We start from the raw sequence: 25,678 nt of genomic DNA, 5'->3' as shown, positions 1-25,678 counted from the left end.
AGAGAGAGAGAGAGAGAGAGAGAGAGAGAGAGAGAGAGAGAGAGAGAGAGAGAGAATTTAATAGCCGATGCAGTATATACAGCGCCTTCGGAAAGCATTCTGACCCCTTGACTTTTTCCACATTTTGTTACATTACAGCCTTATTCTAAAATGGATTAAATAAATACAAATCTTCCGTAATCTACACACAATACACCATAACAAAAAAGTGAAAACTGGTTTTTAGAAATGTTTGCACATTTATATATTTTTTTTAACAGAAATACCTTATTTACATAAGTATTCAGACCCTTTGCTGTGAGACATGATATTGAGCTCAGGTGCATCCTGTTCCCATTGATCATCCTTGAGATGTTTCTACAACTTGATTGGAGGCCACCTGTGGTAAATGCAATTGATTGGACATGATTTAGAAAGGCACACACCTGTCTATTTAAGGTCCCATAGTTGACTTTGTATGTCAGAGCAAAAACCAAGCCATGAGGTCGAAGGAATTGTCCGTAGAGCTCCAAGACAGGATTGTGTCGAGGCACAGATCTGGGGAAGGGTACCAAAACATTTCTGCAGCATTGAAGGTCCGCAAGAACACAGTGGCCTCCATCATTCTTAAATGGAAGAAGTTTTGAACCATCAAGACTCTTCCTAGAGCTGGCCGCCTGGCCAAACTGAGCAATCGGGGGAGAAGGGCCTTGGTCAGGGAGGTGACCAAGAACCTGATGGTCACTCTGACAGAGCTCCAGAGTTCCTCTTAATCTTTTTATTTTTATTAGCCAGTCTGAGATATGGCTTTTTCTTTGCAACTCTGCCTGGAAGGTCAGCATCCCGGAGTCGTCTCTTCACTGTTGACGTTGAGACTGGTGTTTTGCGGGTACTATTTAATGAAGCTGCCAGTTGAGGACCTTTTGAGGCGTCTGTTACTCAAACTAGGTACTCTAATGCATTTGTCCTCTTGCTCAGTTGTGCACCGGGGCCTCCCACTCTTCTTTCTATTCTGGTTAGAGCCAGTTTGCACTGTTCTGTGAAGGGAGTAGTACACGACGTTGTTCGAGATCTTCAGTTTCTTGGCAATTTCTCACATGGAATTGCCTTAATTTCTCAGAACAAGAAAAGATTGAGGAGTTTCAGAATAAAGTTATTTGTTTCTGGCCATTTTGAGCCTGTTATCTAACCCACAATTGCTGATGCTCCAGATACTCAACTAGTCTCAAGAAGGCCAGTTTTATTGATTATTTAATCAGCACAACAGTTTTCAGCTGTGCTAACATAATTGCAAAAGGGGTTTCTAATGATCAATTAGCCTTTTTAAAATGATAAACTTGGATTAGCAAACACAACGTGCTATTGGAACACAGGACTGATAATGGGCCTCTGTACGCCTATGTAGATATTCCATTAAAAATCAGCCGTTCCCAGCTACAATAGCCATTTACAACATTGTTAATGTCTACACTGTATTTCTGATCAATTTGATGTTATTTTAATGGACAAAAATAATAATTTTCTTTAGAAAACAAGGACATTTCTAATTGACCCCAAACTTTTGAACGGTAGTGTGTATATATACAGTACCAGTCAAAAGTTTGGACAAATCAAAATATATATTATATTTGATATTCTTCAAAGTAGCCACTCTTTGCCTTGATGACAGCTTTGCACAGTCTTGGCATTTTCTTCACCAGCTTCATGAGGTAGTCACCTGGAATGCATTTCAATTAACAGGTGTGCCTTGTTTAAAGTTAATTTGTGCAATTTCTTTCCTTCTTAATGCATTTGAGCCAATCAGTTGTGTTGTGACAAGGTAGGGGGGGGGTATACAGAAGATAGCCCTATTTGGTAAAATACCAAGTCCATATTATGGCAAGATCAGCTCAAATAAAAAAAAGAGAAACGACAATCCATCATTACTTCAAGACATGAAGGTCAGTCAATCCAGAATTTTTCAAGAACTTTGAACGTTTCTTCAAGTGCAGTCGCAAAAACCATAAAGCGCTATGATGAAACTGTCTCGCATGAGGACCGCCACAAGAAAGGAAGACCCAGAGTTACCTCTGCTGCAGAGGATAAGTTCATTAGTGTTAACTGCACCTCAGATTGCAGCCCAAATAAATGTTTCACAGAGTTCAAGTAACAGACACATCTCAACATCAACTGAATCAGGCCTTCATGGTCGAATTGCTGCAAAGAAACCACTACTAAAGGACACCAATAAGAAGAAGAGACTTGCTTGGGCCAAGAAACACGAGCAATGGACATTAGACCGGTGGAAATTTGTCCTTTTGGTTCCAACCGCCGTGTCTTTGTGAGACGCAGAGTAGGTGAACGGATGATCTCCGCATGTGTGGTTCCCACCGTGAAGCATGGAGGAGGAGGTGTGATGGTGTGGAGGTGCTTTGCTGGTGACACTGTCAGTGATTTATTTAGAATTCAAGGCACACTTAACCAGCATGGCTACCACAGCATTCTGGGACTATCATTTGTTTTTCAACAGGACAATGACCCAACACACCTCCAGGCTGTGTAAGGGCTATTTGACCAAGAAGGAGAGTGATGGAGTGCTGCATCAGATGACCTGGCCTCCACAATCACCCGACCTCAACCGAATTGAGATGGTTTGGGATGAGTTGGACCGCAGAGTGAAGGAAAAGAGGCCAACAAGTGCTCAGAATATGTGGGAACTCCTTCAAGACTGTTGGAAAAGCATTCCAGGTGAAGCTGGTTGAGAGAATGCCAAGAGTGTGCAAAGCTGTCATCAAGGCAAAGGGTGGCTACTTTGAAGAATGTCAAATATAAAATATATTTTGATTAGTTTAACACTTTTTGTTTACTACATGATTCCATATGTGTTATTTCATAGTTTTGATGCCTTCACTATTATTCTACAGTGTAGAAAATATTCAAAAATAAAGAAAAACCCTTGAATGAGTCCAAACTTTGACTGGTACTGTTTATATACAGTCATGGTCAAAAGTTTTGAGAATGACACAAATATTAATTTTCACAAAGTCTGCTGCCTCAATTTTTATGATGGCAATTTGCATATACTCCAGAATTTTATGAAGAGTGATCAGATGAATTGCAATTAATTGCAAAGTCCCTTTTTGCCATGAAAATGAACTTAATCACAAAAAAACATTTCCACTGCATTTCAGCCCTGCCACAAAAGGACCAGCTGACATCATGTCAGTGATTCTCTCGTTAACACAGGTGAGAGTGTTGACAAGGACAAGGCTGTAGATCACTTTGTCATTTACATTTTAGTCATTTAGCAGACGCTCTTATCCAGAGCGACTTACAGTTAGTGAGTGCATACATTATATTTATTTTATTTTTTCATGCTGGCCCCCCGTGGGAATCGAACCCACAACCCTGGCGTTGCAAACGCCATGCTCTACCAACTGAGCTACATCCCTGCCAGCCATTCCCTCCCCTACCCTGGACGACGCTGGGCCAATTGTGCGCCGCCCCATGGGTCTCCCAGTCGCGGCCGGCTACGACAGAGCCTGGATTCGAACCAGGCTCTCTAGTGGCACAGCCTTAGACCACTGCACCACTTGGGAGGTTATGTCATGCTGATTGAGTTAGAATAACAGACTGGAAGCTTTAAAAGGAGGGTGGTGCTTGAAATCATTGTTCTTCCTCTGTTAACCATGGTTACCTTTAAGGAAACATGTACCGTCATCATTGCTTTTCACAAAAAGGGCTTCACAGGCAAGGATATTGCTGCTAGTAAGATTGCACCTAAATCAACCATTTATCGGATCATCAAGAACTTCAAGGAGAGAGGTTCAATTGTTGTGAAGAAGGCTTCAGGGCACCCAAGAAAGTCCAGCATGCGCCAGGACCGTCTCCTAATGTTGATTCAGCTGCGGGATCGGGGCACCACCAGTGCAGAGCTTGCTCAGGAATGGCAGCAGGCAGGTGTGAGTGCATCTGCACGCACAGTGAGGCGAATACTTTTGGAGGATGGCCTGGTGTCAAGAAGGGCAGCAAGGAAGCCACTTCTTTCCAGGAAAAACATCAGGGACAGACTGATATTCTGCAAAAGGTACAGGGATTGGACTGCTGAGGACTGGGGTAAAGTCATTTTCTCTGATGAATCTTTTGTTTGGGGCATCCGGAAAAAAGCTTGTCCGGAGAAGACAAGGTGAGCGCTACCATCAGTCAGACAGTCATGTCAACAGTAAAGCATCCTGAGACCATTCATGTGTGGGGTTGCTTCTCAGCCAAGGGAGTGGGCTCACTCACAATTTTGCCTAAGAACACATCCATGAATAAAGAATGGTACCAACACATCCTCCGAGAGCAACTTCTCCCAACCATCCAAGAACAGTTTGGTGACAAACAATGCCTTTTCCAGCATGATGGAGCACCTTGCCATAAGGCAAAAGTGATAAATAAGTGGCCCGGGGAACGAAACATCGATATTTTGGGTCCATGGCCAGAAAACTCCCCAGACCTTAATCCCATTGAGAACTTGTGGTCAATCCTCAAGAGGCGGATGGAAAAACAAAAACCCACAAATTCTGACAAACTCCAAGCATTGATTATGCAAGAATGGGCTGCCATCTGTCAGGATGTGTCCCAGAAGTTAATTGACAGCATGCCAGGGCGGATTGCAGAGGTCTTGAAAAAGAAGGGTCAACACTGCAAATATTGACTCTTTGCATAAAGTTAATGTAATTGTCAATAAAAGCCTTTGACACTTATGGAATGCTTGTAATTATACTTCAGTATACCATAGTAACATCTGACAAAACCATCTAAAAACACTTAAGCAGCAAACTTTGTGAAGACCAATACTTGTGTCATTCTCAAAACCTTTGACCACAACTGTATATATATATCATATATTTAACTGATTTGATTGACTGTAGCCCTGAGTCTTTGATAAAGCTGGACCTACAGTAAACATAGTAGAGACCTTGAGCTGTACACTGTGCTATGCCTCTTAGGAAACTCTTGTTTCTTCCTTCCTCCTCTCCAGAATGTTTGCGCTGCGTATTTTCTCCATGTGATGTTGATTAGGCTGTTACAGCTGTGTAGTGGAGGGTTGTGTGGTAGCTGGCTAAGTGCGCTGCTAGCATATTGCTCCTAAATTAGCTTAGGGCTTTCAATTCACACTGTGCTGCAAACAGGCCAAGTGGATACACTCTGACTACACATGCAGTATAATGGATAGATTTGATATATAGCTATGATGGCACATCATGTTTTTGCTAATTATTTTCTCCAGTTATTTCTTAAAGTTACCTTCGGGCCTAGTGTTGTTTTTGTGCTTCTTCAGTCGTAAACATGCTAAAATATTGGAGCATGTGCAAACACATACACGCACACACACACAAAACTACTGCCAGAACTGTCTCTCTGCGGCAGAAACACAGTAAACCATAGTGTTCCTTTCCAATAACCCAACTTTCCACTCTGTTATACCAATCAAATATCTCTTCTGACTAGTTAACCTCTCGTTGACATCTCCAACGTGTCTATAAAACTCAAACTATCTGAGTCACCAGATGACCAAAACCATTCCAAATATCTGGAGCTCTGAACGTCCTGATCCTACTGCCATTATGATGTTGTTGTCTCCAAAGACTCCCAGTCGTTTTAAAAGGCCCTATTAATAGTGTTCAGTGTGTGTGTTTGTTCGTGCGGGCATGTGGGCGCGTGCATGTGTTGCTGTGGACGAGCCAACCACGCCACATGCTTCGGATATGAGCACCGTAATGCCTGATTCCCAACCCTGTCCAAACGTCACTCGCTGGCCCCTTATTGGGATTATCTCAAATTAAATCTGTCTGAGAGAGAGTGGTTGTAGTTTTTCTGTCATATCAATGCTGGGGTTGTGGATTAATGAATGTGGACCTTTACCGCCACCTGTTGGAACAGAGTATAAAGTGTTTATTTTGCCACAGCAGTGCGTCGCAAGTGATCAATTCCTTTTAAATATTACATTTACATGGAATCTCTCCATTCGAGCGCATATCAATTATTGCCTTGACTGATATTGAGGTGTAATAATTCAGTTGGAATCTATCCAACTCTGCTGGGTACAGACTTGAACTTCTTCAGACTTTTTTAATACTGACAAAAGTTTTATCTCCTCTTTATCCCCCCTCTCTTTCTCTATCCCTTTCTCTCTCTCTCTCTCTTTCACCCTCTCTCTCTCTTTCTGTCTTTCTGTCTTTCTCCTTCTCTTCATCGCTCTCTCTCAGCTCAATACCTTTTTTCTGCAGCAGCTGGGTCCTGATGCGTCCAATGAGGCCTTGGGCCATGTGAAGGAGGTCATAGGTCAGGTGTTGATGGCGGCAGCGTTGACCAATGAGGAGCCTAGCTCTCGGCACAGGTTAGCCACCCTCAAATCAACCTCACAGCTGTTCAAGTATTCATCTCTGTGCGTCGTTCTGATTTGTCACTATTCTATGACTGTTTCTCCTGTAGGTGGTGTCTCCTGTGTTTCCAGCTGATGACGTTCACTCTTCAGTTCAGTGGTTCCCTTCTGCCTGTCATAGTGAAGGTAAGAGGGGATTATTGCTGGGTCGGCACATTACTACTGTAGCCGGTCTCTACTGATGGTGTTTTAGAGTAGTCGCTAGGTGCGCCATAAGACTGTGAGACTAGCAACATTCAAAGATGGCAATATACACTATATATACAAAGGTATGTGGACACCCCTTCAAATTAGTGGATTCAGCTATTTCAGCCACACCTGTTGCTGACAGGTGTATAAAATCGAGCACACAGCCATGCAATCTCCATAGACAAACATTGGCAGTAGAATGGCCTTACTGAAGAGCTCAGTGACTTTCAACGTGGCACCGTCATAGGATGCCACCTTTCCAACAAGTCTGTTCGTCAAATTTCTGCCCTGCTAGAGCTGCCCCGGTCAACTGTAAGTGCTGTTATTGTGAAGTGGAAACTTCTAGGTGTGGTAGGCCACACAAGCTCACAGATCGGGACCTTCGATTGCTGAAGCACGTAACGCGTAAAAATCGTCTGTCCTCGTTTGCAATACTCACTACTGAGTTCCAAACTGCCTCTGGAAGCAACGTCAGCACAGTAACTGTTCGTTGGGAGCTTCATGAAATGGGTTTCCATGGCCGAGCAGCAGCACACAAGCCTAAGTCCACCATGCGGAATGCCAAGCGTCGGCTAGAGTGGTGTAAAGCTCGCCGCCGTTGGACTCTGAAGCAGTAGAAACGCCTTCTCTAGAGTGATAAATCACGCTTCACCATCTGGCAGTCCGACGGATGAATCTGGCTTTGGCGGATGCCAGGAGAAACCTACATGCCCCAATGCATAGTGCCAACTATAAAGTTGGCTGTTTTTCATGGTTCGGGCTCCTTAATTCCAGTGAAGGGAAATCTTAATGCTACAGCATACAATGACATTCGAGACGATTCTGTGCTTCTAACTTTGTGGGAACAGTTTGGGGAAGGCCCTTTCCTGTTTCACCATGACAATGCCTCCGTGCACAAAGCGAGGTCCATACATAAATGGTTTGTTGAGATCGGTGTGGAAGAACATGACTGGCCTTTACAGAGCCCTGACCTCAACCCCATCAAACACCTTTGGGATGAATTGGAACGCCGACTGCGAGCCCGGCCTAATCGCCCAACATCAGTGCCTGACCTCACTAATGCTCTCGTGGCTGAATGGAAGCAAGTCCCCTCAGCAATGTTCCAACATCTAGTTGAAAGCCTTCCCAGACCAACTCCATATTAATGCCCATGATTTTGGAATGAGATGTTCGCTGAGTAGGTGTCCACATACTTTTGGTCGTGTAGGGTAACTTCCGAGTTGAGCAGAGAAGTGAGAGACAGTATTTTAGCTGTTGTGCTGCATACATGTCGGTTGCATACAAACACACGTGCACTCACACACGCACATACCCATGCATGCACGCTGCTGAGTGATACAACTAGTCACAGTTATAAAAGCCATTACACTTAAAGGGTCTCCCTTGAAGTATTTTAATTGGTTTGACCCAGAGACGCCTTCCCCTTTTTCCAGATTCCAAACATGGTGTCCATTGGTTCCACTCCTTTAACCCGAGCCACCAATAAACATGATGATGTTTCCTTCTGTAGGCTTTATAGCCTGTTCCATGTACTCATCTTAGAAAACCAACATATCTCTAAGGTTCAGTCTGACAAATTCCTTCCTTGAATTCCCCTCATTGCTTACACCTCTCCAATACCTTCAGACCTCTAAGTGTGAGTCAGGGTAGAAGGAAGGGAGCAGGCCATTGTGTTGGCACACATTCATTCGTTTCCTACAGTATTAAGATAACTCATATATCCACTAGGCGGCAGAACATGCTTACTCTCAGTACCTTACTAAAAGCCATTGCTAAAAATTTCCCTTAATCTCTGTCTGTCAGGCTGAGATTGACCTGCACTTTGATGGGCTGAGGGACCCAGGGTTTGACGGACAGATCACAAAAGAGTTCATCCTGGAAGACGCTCTTCTCTTCCTACTCCCAGCACACAGTGGACAGGCCAGTCTGAAGAGCCCTTCGCACACTGAGACAGACGATGGACAGAGGGTACTAAACAACTGTGTTTAACTTAATAAAGCACTCAATACTGTGAGGGCAATAACGATGGACTCTTTTTAACAGTACAATTTCAGAGAGAAATTTTAATAGATATCATAATTCCATGGACCCTCACAATTAGTTTTGTGTGTTTCTGGTCAGTATGGTGGCTGTGGAGGGACATACAGTCTCTGTCTACCAGAACACCAGACTCTCCTCCTCCTCCAGTTCCTCCGTCAGCTGAGGACACCAGGGCCATTTGAACTGGTAATCATCTATTCCACATTACTCTCTGTTACAGTGCATTCAGAAAGTATTCAGACCCCTTCACTTTTTCTACATTTTCTTAAGTTACAGCCTTATTCGAAAATTGATTAAATGGTTTTTTCGCCTCATCAATCTACACACAATACCGCATAATGACAAAGCACACAGATTTTTAGAGATTTTTGCAGATGTATAAAAAAAAAAAACTGAAATCACATTTACATAAGTATTCAGACCCTTTACTCAGTACTTTGTTGAAGCACCTTTGGCAGCGAATACAGCCTAAAGTATTCTTGGGTATGACGCTACAAGCTTGGCACACCTGTATTTGGGGAGTTTCTCCAATTCTTCTCTGCCGATCCTCTCAAGCGCTGTCAGTTTGGGTGGGGAGCGTTGCTGCACAGCTATTTTCAGGTCTCTCCAGAGATGTCCGATCGGGTTCAAGTCCGGGCCACTCAAGGACATTCAGAGACTTGTCCCAAAGCCACTCCTTCGTTGTCTTGTCTGTGTGCTTAGGGTCGTTGTACTGTTGGAAGGTGAACCTTCGCCCCAGTCTGAGGTCCTGAGCGCTCTGGAGCAGGTTTTCATCAAGGATATCTCTGTACTTTGCTCCGTTCATCTTTCCCTCGATCCTGACTAGTCTCCCAGTCCCTGCCGCTGAAAAACATCCCCACAGCATAATGCTGCCACCACCATGCTTCACCGTAGGGATGGTATTGGCCAGGTGATGAGCGGTGGCAGGCTTCCTCCAGATGTAACGCTTGGCATTCAGGCCAAAGAGTTAAATCTTGGTTTCATCAGACCATAGAATCTTGTTTCTCATGGTCTAAGAGTCCTTTAGGTGCCTTTTGGCAAACCACAAGCGGGCTGTCATGTGCCTTTTACTGAGGAGTGGCTTCCGCCTGGCCACTCTACCATAAAGGCCTGATTGGTGGAGTGCTGCAAAGATGGTTGTCCTTCTGGAAGGTTCTCCCATCTCCACTGAGGAACTCTGGAGCTCTGCCAGAGTGACCATCGGGTTCTTGGTCACCTCCCTGACCAGGGTCCTTCTCCCCTGATTGCTCAGTTTGGCCGGGTGGCAAGCTCTAGGAAGAGTCTTGGTGGTTCCAAACTTCTTCCATTTAAGAATGATGGGGGCCACTGTGTTCTTGGGGACCTTCAATGCTGCATACATTTTTTGGTACCCTTCCCCAGAGCTGTGCCTCGACACAATCCTGTCTCGGAGCTCTACGGACAATTCCTTCGACCTCGTGGCTTGGTTTTTACTCTGACATGCACTGTCAACTGTGGGACCTAATATAGACAGGTGTGTGCCTTTCCAAATCATGTCCAATCAATTGAATTTACCACAGGTGGACTCCAATCAAGTTGTAGAAACATCTCAAGGATGATCAATGGAAACAGGATGCACCTGAGCTCAATTTCGAGTCTCATAGCAAAGGGTCTGATTACTTATGTAAATAAGGTATTTCTGTTTTTTATTTGTAATACATTTGCAAACATTTCTAAAAACTTGTTTTCGCTTTGTCATTATGAGGTATTGTGTGTAGATTGATGAGGGAAAACAATTATTTAATCCATTTTGGAATAAGGCTGTAACGTAACAAAATGTGGAAAAGGGGAAGGGGTCTGAATACTTAACGAATGCACTGTATAGAGTATAACCAGATTCATTCTGAAGCATAATGTAGTCATTGATACAGAACACTTGCAGTGATTCCAGATTGTAATCATGTTATTTAGAGTGTATGTATTCCCAGTAACTGAAAACCTGTCTATATCCAGCTTTATCCCGCAGCTTCTCCGGAGCGTTCTCCTATCCAAGGCTTTCTGTTTCGATCGTTCCCTAGAGCAGAGGAGTCTGGGAGTGGGCTGCATTTCTCAGCATTGTTGGACAGAGTCTGTTCTCATTATACAGAGCAGAGGAACCAGACTTACAGGTGAGCACAAGTGTGCACACACACACACACACACACACACACACACACGTCAATCAGTTCACATGAGGTTCTGTTACCTTGCTCTATCCCCTTGGTGTTGTCTTACTCTCCATATATTTGGAAAGGATCGACCAAACAATTTAACAGAAAAATGACTGGGCTGGGGGTCATAAAGCTTGGCTGAATTAAGGATGGTTTTCGTTCCCCAACCTCCCCTAAGCATCCCTTCATTAAGCCCCAGGCACATGTACGTTAGTCTGGCTGTAGCAGGAGAGAGGAGCTTCAGGCCCAATCCACTCAGACTGGAACAGAACTAGGTTAAATCCCTGCTTGGCTGGGTGCTGGCTCCACTGGCGGACCCCATCTGGCTTCCCATCCTTCTCAGGCCTGTGGCACGGAGCTGGGCTGCTGCCACTCAGAACACAGCCTCCCTCTGCCTTTGAGCTGGGTGGACTTCTGGGGCTGAGCACGGAGCTAGGAGCTAGGAGCATGTAGCACGCTCACAGGCAGGGAACCAGGCGGAATGATGAGGATGATGGGAGGAAAGAGAGGGAGGTAGTGGAGGAATGGGTATGGTAAGGGGTAGAGGGGTTGGTGATGGAAGGGTTTGGAAGAGGAATGGAAGGGGAACAGGGTGCTGGATGTGGGAAGTGGAGGAAACGGGGGTGGAAGAGAAGAAAAGGGAGAGGGTATCAGGCTAGAGAAAGAAGGAGGGAGGATACGTGTCTGGAGAACAGCCAGTATAGTTTACTGTGATTGGATGACGGTTATAACAAGTGTTGATAATCTCCTCTGGACCTCATATAGGCCAGAAGGGAACCAATTGGAATGTTGACGCTGGCCAGGAAAGTGTGTGTGTGTGTGTGTGTGTGTGTGTGTGTTTGTGTGTGTGTGTGTGTCTTTGATCACCATATGTGCAATTTTCCTATCCATATTTCTGAATTTGTGCAGTTGGTTTGTGTGAGACTTATAAGTCTATCAAGAATGTGCTTGATAGACTTATAAAAATGTCATTTTATTAGAGGGATAAAGTTTGTCATCGCTCTTTTGTTGTTTTTATTGCAGGGAAAGTCCTCAGAATGATTGAGGGGGTGTTCCCATTATTCCCTGTTCCAATGGGACATTTATTTTCTAAATAATGACAGTCTTCCATGTTTCCCATAGGACCGATGAGGCAGAGACACAGACTGGGTGGGACCAACACTCAAGCTCCCAGGACATCCCTGGAGACAGAGGTGAGGCGCTGCTCAGGTGTCTGCTAATTGGCTGGCTCTGGAGCACCTCCCAACAGGATGTTTAGAAATGGATTGGAATTAGAATGCTGTATATCTCAATGGTTTGAAGTGTGGCGCACCAGAGCTCCACACGGGGAGGTTTACATGTATTTTTGTAGAGCAAAACTACACCGTGCACAGACCCTCTCGCGCACCCAATGTCTTCGATATACAGTACCAGTCAAAAGTTTAATGAAAAGAGTGTGCAAAGCTGTCATCAAGGCAAAGGGTGGCTGTTTGAAGAATCTCAAATATAAAATATATTTTGATTTGTTTAACACTTTTTTGGTTACTACATGATTCCATATGTGTTATTTCATAGTTTTGATGTCTTCACTATTATTCTACAATGTAAAAAATAGTAAAAATAAAGAAAAACCCTTGAATGAGTAGGTGTTTCCAAACTTTTGACTGGTACTGTATATCGAAGACATTGGGTGCGCGAGAGGGTCTGTGCACGGTGTAGTTTTGCTCTACAAAAAGACACGTAAACCTCCCTGTGTGGAGTTCTGGTGAACTCAGAGCGCCACACTTCAAACCATTAAGATATACAGCATTCTAATTCCAATCCATTCCTAAACATCCTGTTGGTGAGGCGCTCCCGAGCCAGCCAATTAGCTGAGAAAATAGTAAAAATAAAGAGAAACCCTTGAAGAGGACTGGCCACCCCTCATAGCCTGGTTCCTCTCTAGGTTTCTTCCTAGGCTTTCGCCTTTCTAGGGAGTTTTTCCTAGCCACTGTGCTTCTACACCTGCATTACTAGCTGTTTGGGGTTTTAGGCTGGGTTTCTGTACAGCACTTCGAGATATTATCTGATGTAAGAAGGGCTATATAAAATAAAATTGATTGATTGATTGATAGGTGTGTCCAAACTTTTGACTGGTAGTGTATGTCGAGTTTCCTTGTAGGCCTATTTGGCAGGGAAACTGTGAAGCCAGCATTATAGCCTATGTCTGTTTGAGTCTTTTATTAAAGAATGTGAAACAATGTTGTTTCTGTTTGATCCTTGTCAGTACATCATGCATAGCTTTTCTTTATATGGCCTAAAATAAATGTGTTCATATGGGCAGAATATTATTTATAGGGTATAGCATACCGAATTTTGATCAGTTATGAAAATAAAACATTGAATGCAGAAAAAATGTATCTGATAAAAGGCAGACATTTCAATTAAAAAAGACTGGATGGATGGCTTTGATAGTCCAGCAGTCGAATTGCAAGTCGTTCATATGCTAAAATCAAATTATTCTGCATAAAAGGATCTTGCACTGCTATCCTCAGGATTCATTATTCTCAGAGGAGTAGAACAAGCAATGGAACCCGAATTTATCCTCTGTGTGTGGAGAAAATTTCCTGGCGCATGAAGGCTACACCTACAGACTGTAACGACAGACCGCCAATAAGTCCTTCTGGGAGTGCACCGAATATGATGTTTTCGAATGCCGAGGTTGCATAACCCTCACTGACGGGGTTATCTCCGAGTTAACCAACCAATTTTCATATATAGGACGCGACAATTGATAACCTTTCAGACAATTTTGTTGTGCAGCATCAGAAGCATCTGTACCTTTTCAGGCAGTAGAATTCTGCTCCGGCATAGAATGTTCGGTATTGTTTCCCTGACAACAATAAACAATGCTGATTAATGTGCTGTTTTGTTGTTTTTCTGCTGTTTTTTTTTATGGTAGGGTAGATGTGTTTTCTTTCTACTAAAAGTCATTGAATTTACCGAACTTCGAAGTACTTTTTAGGAGTGAGTTGTCTGCGCGCAGGCAGCAGACAGGCAGGCTGCTTGCAGACAGCTCGAGATCATTTCATTGACCGTTTTGGTTGCCTAGTGATGGACTTTAGCCATGCTTCAGAAGCGGCATTTCGTTACCGGCAAGTTAAATGCCCATTCAGTGGCGCTTCGAAACTATCTCCAGAGAAGGTTTCGTGGCGGCATTTAAAAAGCCATAGTGTACCCTTTCAGACAAACAAATGCTGGCTGGAGCTGAGGCGCTTTCAAGGCGCCACACTTTATATACCCATATTAACGAATTTATATAGGCCTAGGCTACAATATTCAGCCCATATGAACAACATTTATTTTAGGCCATAACAAAATTTGTAGCCATACACGATTTAATGAAAAGCAGTAAACATACACCTTTAATAAGATTCATGAACACAATCATGCAATAGTTAACATACACAACATTGTTTCACTTTCTTTAATAACAGACTCATAAACACAATCATGCAATAGGCTACAGCTGACTTCACAGCTTCACCCGCGCTTCACAGCTTCCCTGGGAAACTCGATGTATTGTAGCCTCACAAGGACGAAAGAGCAGAGAAGGAGTTCCCTTCTGCTGCAGTGTTCACGGTAAAATATGTCGCCTTGTGGCGGTGCTTCAGGCTGGGAGGTTTGGTAGGTGGACCTGCTGTGCCCCCTGCATCTGCAGACTGCTTGAGGTTGGCACACACCAGAGTAAATTGCCTCCACAGAAAGAGAGCATTCTCTGGGCTTGTGCTCAACACTTGTGGACCTCAGGGTATCATTATTAACATTGCTCTATGTGTGTGTTAACATTTTTCCTCCCATTACATAAGTGTGTGTGTGTGTTGATGTGAATGTCTTTAACTTTAATCCATTTGAATGGGGAAAATAAGCGCGTACACACACACACACACATACACCAAGCAGGCATGCTTTAGATAACTATATTTGTTCTTTGATGCTCTGTCTGATGGATAAATGTGTAACAGCATTCTGAATATCTTTGGGCTCAGACACACCAATAACTTTTGCTGGCTGAGAGTATTTAACACCTCTGAATGTAATTTGTGAAGGGAGTGCGCACTGATTTTACGTGTACAATCGCATGAAAAATACAGCGGGTTGTCGTTAAAACACAGTGTGCTGAGCGATCGGCAGATGAACGATAGATCCACATACGGTGTGACGTGTGCAAGCCTTTTTATCTGTATATAATCCATTCTCTCTCTCTCTCTCTCTCTTTCTCCCTGTGGTGTGTATCAGAGCGTTGTGTGGACCCCCACCTCAGACAGCTGTACACAGACCCCCCTCTGACTCTTAGCCCCCCCTTCAGTCCCTGGGTGAAGGACTACCGTGCTGAGGTCCCCTTTGATGTGGTGACCCTACGCCTCCGCCCCGAGCCCATCAGCCCAGTCTGTCATATACACCTGGACGAGCACAGAGGACCTAGGTGAGACCCTCCCAGCCATGACCTTTCACCCTGTGAGTCACAAGCTGGGCTTTCAAATGTATCCTGGGTCACGTTCAGTGAGATGGTAGGTGTTAGCAGTAATATAGTTAGATCTCCAACTAGCCCTTTTGATCTTGTCCCATATTGCTTACACCTGCCCAGTCTTCAGGTCTAAAATATAGACGTAAGTTAGTTATGGCATCTGAATTCTGGAAATGTGTGTTTTCAGTCCAGTGTTTTGATCACTCTGTGTGATTGTCGAACTCTGTTTCTTATGTCCGCAGCTTTGATTTCAGCAGCCAATCCCTGATTAGCATCCATTAGACTCAGTAGCACTGGGGTCAGAGGATTGACCTCTGACAGACACAGACACACACATATAGCGCTAAATGTGACATTTAGGAATTATTCTAAACTCTCCCTCAGCCCCCTACCCTATCTCTCACCATCCTGTGTGTGTGTGTTTTCATCTCTCTGTTCTGTGTGTGTGTGTGTGTGTGTGTGTGTGTGTGTGTGTGTGTGTGTGTGTGTGTGTGTGTGTGCTTGTGCTTATGTGTGTTTCATCTCCCTGGACCTTGTTTCTGAGATGCTCTGCTTCTGTTTTTCCACAGAACGGCAAACTACCCGGTCGGCCTGGGCAACAGCATAATCAACATTCTAGTGACGGACGAGTCGGCCGCCACAGAGCCCGAGCCTGTCGTCATGACAATATACACTCTGCACATGTACCGCGAGAGCCGGCCCAGCCTGCCCATGTTTGGAGAGCATGTGATGTGTGGCTTCATGCAGGTACGTGGTGTGGGCAGGGCATTTCTACACGCTTGTAACTCACTACCAAACACTCACAGATGGACAAGCACTGTCAGAGACCTGGGCCTGTATTCACAAAGTCTCAGAGTAGGAGTGCTGATAGAGGATCAGTGTTTAGTTTTAGATTATAATGAATAACTGTATATGGATAGGGGGGACCTGATCCTAGATTAGCATTCTAAAATGTGTTGTTTTCTCCATTATGAGTAAAACAAGGTAAATATGTAAGGTTAGTGGGAGTTCATGTTCCCCATCAAGTTAACCAAGAGTGACTTCCTGTCTGGGGTTCACTGACTTTACCTGGAGGACCACATCAGAGGAACACAAAATACTATTTCCCTATTCCCCTTACCATATTCAAATGACACGCACTATTTACTTTTACAGAGCCATGGTTTCAATTCCCAGAGCATGGGAAGTGTTTCCTTTTATGAGCAATGTTGGTCTGGCACCCAACACAAGTTTCATAGCATGTAAACAAAGGAAAATCAATTCATTCGGTTGAGAAGGAACGGTGCGGTTCCTTCGTTTTTACAGCGTTTATCATGTCGGTGGTTGGGTTTCGCAGAGGGAGCCTTCGCGGCTGGTTCCTGTAAAGTTTAGTGTCGGTTACGGCCGCGAATGGTGTCGAGAGGCGGTGGAGCAGCAGCCGTTTCGAGATACGGTTGGTTAATATTTCGGAGCCAGGATTTTCCAGATTACAGTTGGAATGTGGAGGGGCGGGGGTGGTAAAGGGATTGAGAGGGTCTGATGTTCCCATGAGATCCTGTGTCAAGGGCTATATTTGAGCTTTCACACCCTAGTAAGAGTTTGGTTTGGGACGTGGTCCGGGACGCTCTGTCTCCCCCTCACCTGACCCCCCTCACTCCTCTCCAAACCTCCCTCCCTATCTCCTGATGCATCTTGGGTATGAGGGTGGCGATGGGGCGGTGTCCTGGGGTGGGGCAGGGTTGATGGAGCGGACCCTTAGCTGACCAATCAGTGCAGGGATATGAGCCATTAAGAGGAGGAGCATTTCTGGAGATTTCAGATTTTAGTACATTACAGGGATAGGGACAGTGGGGTAAATTGAGGTCATTTTTTACATTCAGGATCACTCCATCAAGGGAAATATAGTATTCTTTCTAACAAAGGTATTTACATAGATTTCAGGATGTTGTGTATCCCTGGAAATAATCAGAATTTATGTAAACATTACAGTTTTGAAAACAGTTTGTCCCCAAAAAGTGGTCTCTTGGCACAACTTATCGGGTAAATTAAGCTGCGGGAAATGGTAAATTAAGCCGCCTGCAAATGTCTGTACTGAATCAAATATTACCACTACCTTTTTAAAAACATGTCTATCTTTATTTCCCAAACGCAATTCAATTCAACACAATCACAACCGCTTTGTCTTTTAATCATTTGAATCATCTTTTAACACACCTAACAAACACTTTGTACTTACACCTTTGACATAGGCCAGGCCCTGGTGTTACCTCATATCCCAGTGATAATGCCTTCCATTACGCCTGGGAAGAAAATTATTCAATTTGCTCAGCTTGCCATTGGCTCAACCATTGGCTCAACTTACCCAAAGGCAAACATTTTGACTATATTAGCCCACACTGCTACAAGGATGCACTTTCATGCTATGTTTAGGACTTCATATTGAAGCATATAGAGACCCCAACGGATGTATAGAGCAATCATTAAATGATCTACTTTGGTTTAAATACAAGCGTCATGGAACTTCTAACACAATAAATCCATTTGACTTGGTGAAAATCTGTTTTTTGTACCTAACTTGCTTACCTCTTTTTCCATGTGTTTTTTTTCCTTCAGACTAAATATTTGGTCAAATTATTAATTTTGTGTATGTTTTCCTAGAAACAAGGGTGGCTCAACTTACCCCACTCTTGCCTATGATGCGTCAAACATGCATACATACTTATACACACGGGCAAACACTTTTGAGCCACATATGGACACACACATACTATATAAATACACACACACAGCTCATACACATACTCAGTTTTCCCCTGCTGGTAGTGTGAGGGCTGTGGTTATTATGGTCCATTGGGAAGAGCTGACTGTCTCCCAAATGGTTATTGTGGTCACCGAGTGGTCCTCACATCCCAGCAGGCATAAACTATTCTCTCCCAAAGAACATGTGGTCCTGTTTTTGGTCAGAAATGAAGGAGAGAAAAGAGGAAAAACAGACTAAATCCTTGACAAATTGTTCACACAGCACAGCCACCAATGATTTCCTGGTTCTATTTGCTGTAGGCCTGTGAGATTAATGATAATTATATGTCAAACAGTCACTAATTCCTCATGAGTGTTGGTAAACATCTGACACCCTCTCTGTTTCCTAGTTTATCTCTTTCTTTCTTTCTTTCTTTCTTTCTTTCTTTCTTTCTTTCTTTCTTTCTTTCTTTCTTTCTTTCTTTCTTTCTTTCTTTCTTTCTTTCTTTCTTTCTTTCTTTCTTTCTTTCTTTCTTTCTTTCTTTCTTTCTTTCTTTCTTTCTTTCTTTCTTTCTTTCTTTCTTTCTTTCTTTCTTTCTTTCTTTCTTTCTTTCTTTCTTTCTTTCTTTCTTTCTTTCTTTCTTTCTCGTATATTTGAGTTTAACCATATAATTTGTTCTAGCTTTTCTGGAGGATAAAACTTAAATTGTAACCAGCTTTGTATGGCTTGTTTAAGAAAGGGCGATACTTGAAACAAAATTTCATTTTCAATTAGTTGGAAATTAGAAGTTGTAATCTGTATGAAGGCAAAAAGTCAATTTCTGGACAAAGGATGAGCTTTTCTTAATAATCTACTGGAGAACCATTTTGGGTTTAAGTATAATTTATGTATGAGTGAAGCTTTTAGTGAGAGGTTTAAAGCTTTAATATTTAACAATTTTAGCCCCCCAAACTCATATTCATTATATAAATAGGGACATTTAATTTTGTCTGGCTTAGCATTCCAAATAAAATGAAATATTTTTTGCTCATATGATTTAAAAAACGAGTTGTCTGGAGTAGGCAGCGCCATTAGTAAGTAAGTAAACTGTGATAAGACCAAAGAGTTAATCAATGTGATTTTTCCAGAAATAGACAAGTATTTACCTCTCCATGGTTGCAGAATTGTATCTATTTTTGCAAACTTTCCAATTGAAATTGATTGTGGTAAATTCATTTATATTTTTTTAGATATGAAGACCAAGTATGTCTACTTCACCATCCGCCCATTTTATGGGTAAACTACAAGGTAGTGTAAACACTGTCTTTTAACGATCCAATACGTAATATGGTACACTTGTCATAATTAGGTTTTAGTCCAGAGAGGCTAGAAAAGTGATCAAGATCTTCAATGAGACTGTGCAGGGATCCAGATTGCGGACTTAAGAATAAACTTGAGTCATCGGCATACATTGACACTTTTGTTTTTATCCCCTGGATTTCTAAACCCTTGATGTTCTTGTTGAATCTAATTTTAATAGCTAGCATTTCAATGGCCATAATAAATAGATATGGAGACAACGGACAGCCTTGTTTTACTCCTCTTAAAAGCTCAATACTTTCTGAGAAGTAACCATTATTTACTATTTTACATCTGAGGTTGCTGTACATAACTTTAACCCATTGTATAAGAGATTTACCAAAATTAAAGTAATCCAGGCATTTATATATAAATTCTATTCGTACTTTATCAAACGCCTTTTCAAAATCTGCTATGAAGACCAGGCCTGGTATCTTTGCGGTTTCATAATGTTAAATTGTTTCAAGTAATTGTCGTATATTATCTCCAATATATCGTCCATGTAAAAAACCTGTCTGATCAGGATGAACAATATTTGGTAAAACCTTTTTTAATTCTATGTGCTATGCATTTCGCCAGGATTTTTGCATCACAACATTGAAGTGTAAGAGGCGTCCAGTTTTTTTTTTAAATGGACTGGATCTTTATACTTACCACATGGGTCCTGTTTTAGTAGTAATGAAATCAGACCTTCTTGTAGAGTACCTGAAAGTCTAACATTTTTATAGGAGTAATTCAAACATGCTAATAATGGATCTTTGAGTACATCAATATATACCTCTACTGGTATACCATCAAGCCCTGGTGTTTTTCCAGACTGAAAAGATTTAATTGCCTCAAAAAGTTCCTCTTCTATAAGTTGGCCTTCACACAGGTCTTTCTGTAAATGTGTTAATTTTACATTATAATTATTATTATAATAATAATTATTATTATTATTAGGAAATACATCCTTACAGTTAACATCATTCAGTGGAAATGGAAGAGACTGAAAAGAAAAGATATGCTTAAAATATTTTGCTTCCTCTTTCAAAATATAATTTGGTAAATCATGCATGACTCCATCATTTGTAACGAGTTTCTGTAAATTATTTTTGGTAGCATTTCTATGTTGAAGATTCAAGAAAATTTGCATTTTTCACAATTTTCCATCCAATTCGCTTTATTTTTGTTTGATCGTTCTTGAATAAGTACCTCCAATTCTTTTTGTTTTTCCTCTAACCTATTTTGTGCTTCTATAGTACAGTTTCCATTACCATCTACCTGCACTGTTATTTCCTCTATTTCCTTTATTAGTCTAATCTCTTTTGACCTAAACTGCTTTTGTTTTAATGATGAGTATTGTATTGAATGGCTTCTAAAAGTACATGTAAAAGTGTCCCATACAATAAGGGGATCTGCTGTACCTATGTTGTGCAGAAAAAAGTCAATTATGAATTATTTTGTCTTAGTTAAGAACAAATTGTCATCCAAAATTGCCGTCCACGTGGAAATTCTGTAAGAATTATATGGAGGCCAATTAGATGGTGGGCCGATCGCATTCGGTCTCCTATTATTTAAATGTTTTACTTTTGATGCCAGCACAAGGAGTTGCTACAGCGTGATGAGCCAAGTAAAGCCCCCCCCGTCCAAACCCTCCCCTAACCCGGACAACGCTGGGCCAATTGTGCGCCACCCTATGGGACTCCCGATCACGGCCGGTTGTGATACAGCCCGGGATCGAACCCGGGTCTGTAGTGACGCCTCTAGCACTGCGATGTAGTGCCTTAGACCGCTGCGCCACTTGGGAGGCCTGTATTATTTATTTTACAGTCTTTTTTTGCTAATCTATATCAAGAGTGCCAATAATTTTGGAGGTGACTGTAATGCACATTAGATATATAAATCATCATCATTGTAATTAATGTAGTCTGTTTTGACTCAGAGCCTAAAGGGATTCACAAACCCCATCCTATTAGTCCATTTCATCCACCAGCCACCAGTCAGGAGTGGTTACTCTCAGACGTGCTAGAGGCTGAGTTGGGACAGGGTGTATGGACGATTGGAATGCTGCTGACACACATCACACATCCAACCCTGTGACCCCAACCCATCATACTCCTACACACAGCAGTATCACCTTGCACTGGGATGAAAGGAGGACGAAGGGTGTACGTGTGTGCCATTTTTTTTTCAAGCATACAATATAGCTCAGTATTTGTATGACTTATTTTATACAGTCTTTTTTACTAATCTTTATCAAGGGTGCCAATAATTTAGGAGGTGACTGTATATGAGTGGAAGGTGAACTACAGTAAGCTCCCGCTCTCTGTCCTATAGGACATCCCATTTGGATGGAGTTTCAGAGGCTCTTAGAACCCCTTCCTCCCTGTATCCCCTCTCTTCCTCTTTCATCCCTCCATTCCTCTCATCCTTCATGTGATGGAGTCTTCTCAGCATCCTGCCTGTGCAGATAGACCATTTGATCTGTCTGTGTGACTTAAGACCTCTGTCTATCTGTGTTATGATGATTTGATTGGATTAATACATGTCTCACTATATCAACAAAGACAGGGCTAGTACCTCAGCGCTCTCTCTCGCTCTCTCTCTCACTCTCTCTCTCACTCTCTCTCTCACTCTCACACTCACACTCACACTCACACAACTCAACTTACTCCTGCTCTTGGCTCCCTGTACTATAAGGCTGCTACAAGCTCATGCTATGCCAGAGGGACTTTGGCAAGTGATAGCATCTCTCCCTTGATGTACAGTTTGAAATGATTATATTTCCACAGCATTTGATTGGCATTTTTGTGCATGAATGTGACATGCAGACATAACCAAATTGCAGTGCCTGTCTAGCACAGCAAATTGTTTTTTAAAGTTTGATCTGAAACACAACTTTTCTTTGTTCCTCCTGATCCGCTTGGCTTAGCGAGAATTAATTAATTTGCCGTTTAGAAGTGAAATAATCTAATTGTCACATGCGCGCACACACACACACACACACACACACACACACACACACACACACACACACACACACACACACACACACACACACACACACGCTCTGAGCGATTGTGGCAGAGTATATAAGGAAGACTTGAGCCAGTCCGGGTGGTCTGGGGGATAACAACGTTAGAGGCTTAATGCTTTCCTTCTGTTCTGAAGTCAGTGTGAGAAACACCCAGAGACTGGAGTCTCTACAAACCACAAGTGTGCTCTCACAACTCTGTGCTTCACCACACACACATACTCAGATGTGCACACACACACTGACACACACACATTCATGCTCAGACATACATTTACAAATCAGGCAAACAGTTTCACGCCACCACCACCCCCTCCTGTGAGCCATACTGTGGAAACCATTAAGGGATCAGAGGAGAGAGTGGCAAGGTGGCAGAGGAGAGGAATTATTTTGATGCCAGAGCTCATTCCCATTTCCTCCATTCTCTCCCTGTCCCCACTCTCTCTAACATCACCATCCAGCCCCTCTCTTCATTTCTTTTTAAACACAGGTTAGGGACTTTCCATATCAATGTGACCTGAATGCATCAACCTGTCAACTACACCAACTGAGGCACAGCAGTGAGAAAAGGGCTTTCAAGGTTCTGCAATATGTCCGCCATATTGAGGAGGTTTTTGGCTCTTGCTTGATGTTGCTCTTATAAAATGGATGATTTAAAGAGGGGATGTCATGCGGACGGTGACGGAATGTATTTAGTGTCAAACATACAAAACCTTGATTTAAATTGCATTGGACAAAGCCTTATGTCGTGTTTTGGGAATAACGAGTGCTAACGAGGGCTAATTGGTGAGAGCGTCTGGTGTAGTCGTTAGCAGTGTGACCCCAGGGCAAACCCAGTATAAACTCCCTCTCCATACCACAAGTCCCCACATTTATGTGTTCCATCCATAGGAAAGGAAATCCATAGTATTATGTTCTTACTGAGGGATATTTCAGATGTGGTTGCTCAGAGTTGCACAACACATGCGCTGTGCAAAACAGTGTTTCAACTGAGGATTTGTCGACGTGTGTAGAGCTCTGAAAGTCCAATATGTGGTTCTCTGCTTTGTGCAGTGTTGTATTTTGTCTTCTCCTGTTGTGTGCTGTTCTGATGTGCCTTTGTATTTGACATTTTATCTGAGGTGATGGTGTTTTCGTTGACCTCCGACACAGGTCTCTCTGCTCTGCAACCTGCCCTGAACATCTGTCAGCCATGCATGTCACTGACAACCACGCTAACAATTACTATCTCATCTGCTCCCCTCTTCCGCTAAAATTATAGTCGCTCACGCTCTTCCTCCGTGGGTCAGAGAGAAAGCGAGAACAAGAGAGAGAGATAGTGTCACTCATCCTATGTGGAGGGGCAGGAGAATAGGACCTCCATTGATACAGCTTGTGGGGCTTTTGAAGTGCTATCATGTGAAGGCTCAGGGCTTCAGTGTTCATATCAGCAGGCTGTCTGGCTGTCTGTCTGATGCTGCCTGGTTATCTAGCTATGTTGATAGCTACAGGTGGGAATGGGAAACTCGCTGAGGGTTGATCTCAATAGTCTAAAGTAGATTCATTTTGTTGTATCCTATCTTCAATCTGTATTGACTTTACATAGCTGGTGTGCAATTCCCAGCCATGCCTCACTTATGAGGATGTGGAAAAACTCACCCGTGAGAAAGTCCAACCAGGAGCACTTGCTGTTACTATAGAAGGAGGACTGCCCTCCCACACATGGTTTATATCTTTATATGTCCACTGTTATGGCTGGACACATGTTCAGTTTATTCAATTTCCGTCTCATTCAACCTTCCCTACTTCTCCTCCACTTCCCATCCATCCACACAGGCGAGATCGCAGCTCTGTCCCAGTTTCTCAACTCTGGTCCCCACACCTATCCGTATCCCATCTCATAGAGGGAAACTAAGCATTGATTTCCTAGTGTTGTTGTCATGGGGGGCTTGGTGGGAGTCTGGCTCTTTGATGTACTGCAGCTGTGAATTCCACCGAGGACCAGTCCCAGAGCTGAGCCACAGAAGCTGGCTCTGTTACCCCCCATCCCCCCCACCCCTCTCCTCCCTCGCTCAGCCCAGGAGTGTGCCACTTCACTCAGACAATGGCTGACTTCATGCGCCCCGCCGTGTTATCATACGGGAGCGGAGGGAGGGAGGGAGGAGACGGAGGGAAGAGGGGGAGACGGGTCTTCTCATTAAAACTCCTGTTGGTCCCCCTCAGTCCAATAAAAATAATCGCTGCTGCTGCGTTTGATCTGGTTTGATCAGTCAGAGAGGATGACAGGCGATAGACATTCTAAGAAACATTCATTAAATGATTTGATCCTTTTATCTTTTAGGGGGGAAATAACTTTGTTGGGTTAGAGGACACCCCCTCCCCCCCCTTGCCCCCTGTTGCCCTGTGTATGTTGAAACCCTCCGCTCGGTCTCTACCACTTGTCTTTCTAGCTTCTCTCTCTCTCTGTGTGTGTGTGTGTGTGTGTGTGTGTGTGTGTGTGTGTGTGTGTGTGTGTGTTCAGGGCTGTGTCTCCTAGCCATTGACAGGGCCAGTCTGGGTGGGATGATTGAGGGGTCTGTGATTCAGGGTCATCCCCTCATAGTCCCCTACAGCTGCTCTAATCTATCAGTCTGCACAGAGAGGAGAAGAAACAGAGAGAGATTTGAAGCAACTAGAGGTACCTACTACCTCACATATGCACACACACACACACACACACACACACACACACACACACACACACACACACACCCAGGCAGGCAGTAGGTTGTCTGGTCCGGTCCATGAAGATCATAGTGGAAATGGCCATAGTGGTGACCAGGGGCACATGGAGGTCCAAAGAGCAAGATTTATGTAATCTTGGCAACGCCCACATTCCAACTGTCCTGACTCAATTTAACCGCTCCTCCAACTCTCCCAGCACCTGTCTGAGGGAATATCGCTCACCTGGCAACCATAAAACAGAGACGCTCAGATTTAGGATTCCCGAGACCGGAACTTTCCTAACGTCATCCTCCAGGAACGAACAGAACCCTCTGTCTTCCCTCTTCTCTCACCCCTCTGTCTCTCTCTCTCTCTCTCTCTCTCTCTCTCTCTCTCTCTCTCTCTCTCTCTCTCTCTCTCTCTCTCTCTCTCTCTCTCTCCCCCATCACTCTCACTATTTCTCTTCCCCCTGTTTCCTCTTTGGATCAATGCATGGGCTTCCTTGCTGTTACACGGTTAAATGCTGTTTTTTTATTTTATGAGGATGGTTGTCAAGGTTGTCATGAGGGCATGACAGATCTCCGGTAATGAATGAGCAGTTAGGCTTAACGGTGTCCCTCCTGGAGCGCTGTTATTCCCAGCGGTGTTCCTG

The 25,678-nt window shown here is 43.4% G+C and overlaps 1 protein-coding gene across 3 annotated transcripts in view; it reads left to right on the top strand.

The window, feature by feature from the left end:
• Nucleotides 1–25,678, top strand: part of LOC121542542 (cadherin-like and PC-esterase domain-containing protein 1) — a 78,838-nt gene that overhangs the window by 30,218 nt on the left and 22,942 nt on the right. For all 3 annotated transcript variants that reach the window (XM_041851934.2, XM_041851935.2, XM_041851936.2), the window contains exons 7-14: nucleotides 6,213–6,343; nucleotides 6,439–6,514; nucleotides 8,381–8,545; nucleotides 8,699–8,803; nucleotides 10,589–10,743; nucleotides 11,908–11,978; nucleotides 15,043–15,229; nucleotides 15,841–16,018. In XM_041851934.2, the coding sequence (XP_041707868.1) occupies nucleotides 6,213–6,343; nucleotides 6,439–6,514; nucleotides 8,381–8,545; nucleotides 8,699–8,803; nucleotides 10,589–10,743; nucleotides 11,908–11,978; nucleotides 15,043–15,229; nucleotides 15,841–16,018 (1,068 nt within the window). The remainder of the gene's footprint in view (nucleotides 1–6,212; nucleotides 6,344–6,438; nucleotides 6,515–8,380; nucleotides 8,546–8,698; nucleotides 8,804–10,588; nucleotides 10,744–11,907; nucleotides 11,979–15,042; nucleotides 15,230–15,840; nucleotides 16,019–25,678) is intronic.

Source organism: Coregonus clupeaformis, chromosome 28 (genome assembly GCF_020615455.1).
Source record: "Coregonus clupeaformis isolate EN_2021a chromosome 28, ASM2061545v1, whole genome shotgun sequence".
In the NCBI taxonomy this organism is placed as follows: Eukaryota; Metazoa; Chordata; class Actinopteri; order Salmoniformes; family Salmonidae; genus Coregonus; species Coregonus clupeaformis.
This window is presented reverse-complemented; position numbering and strand designations above follow the sequence as displayed.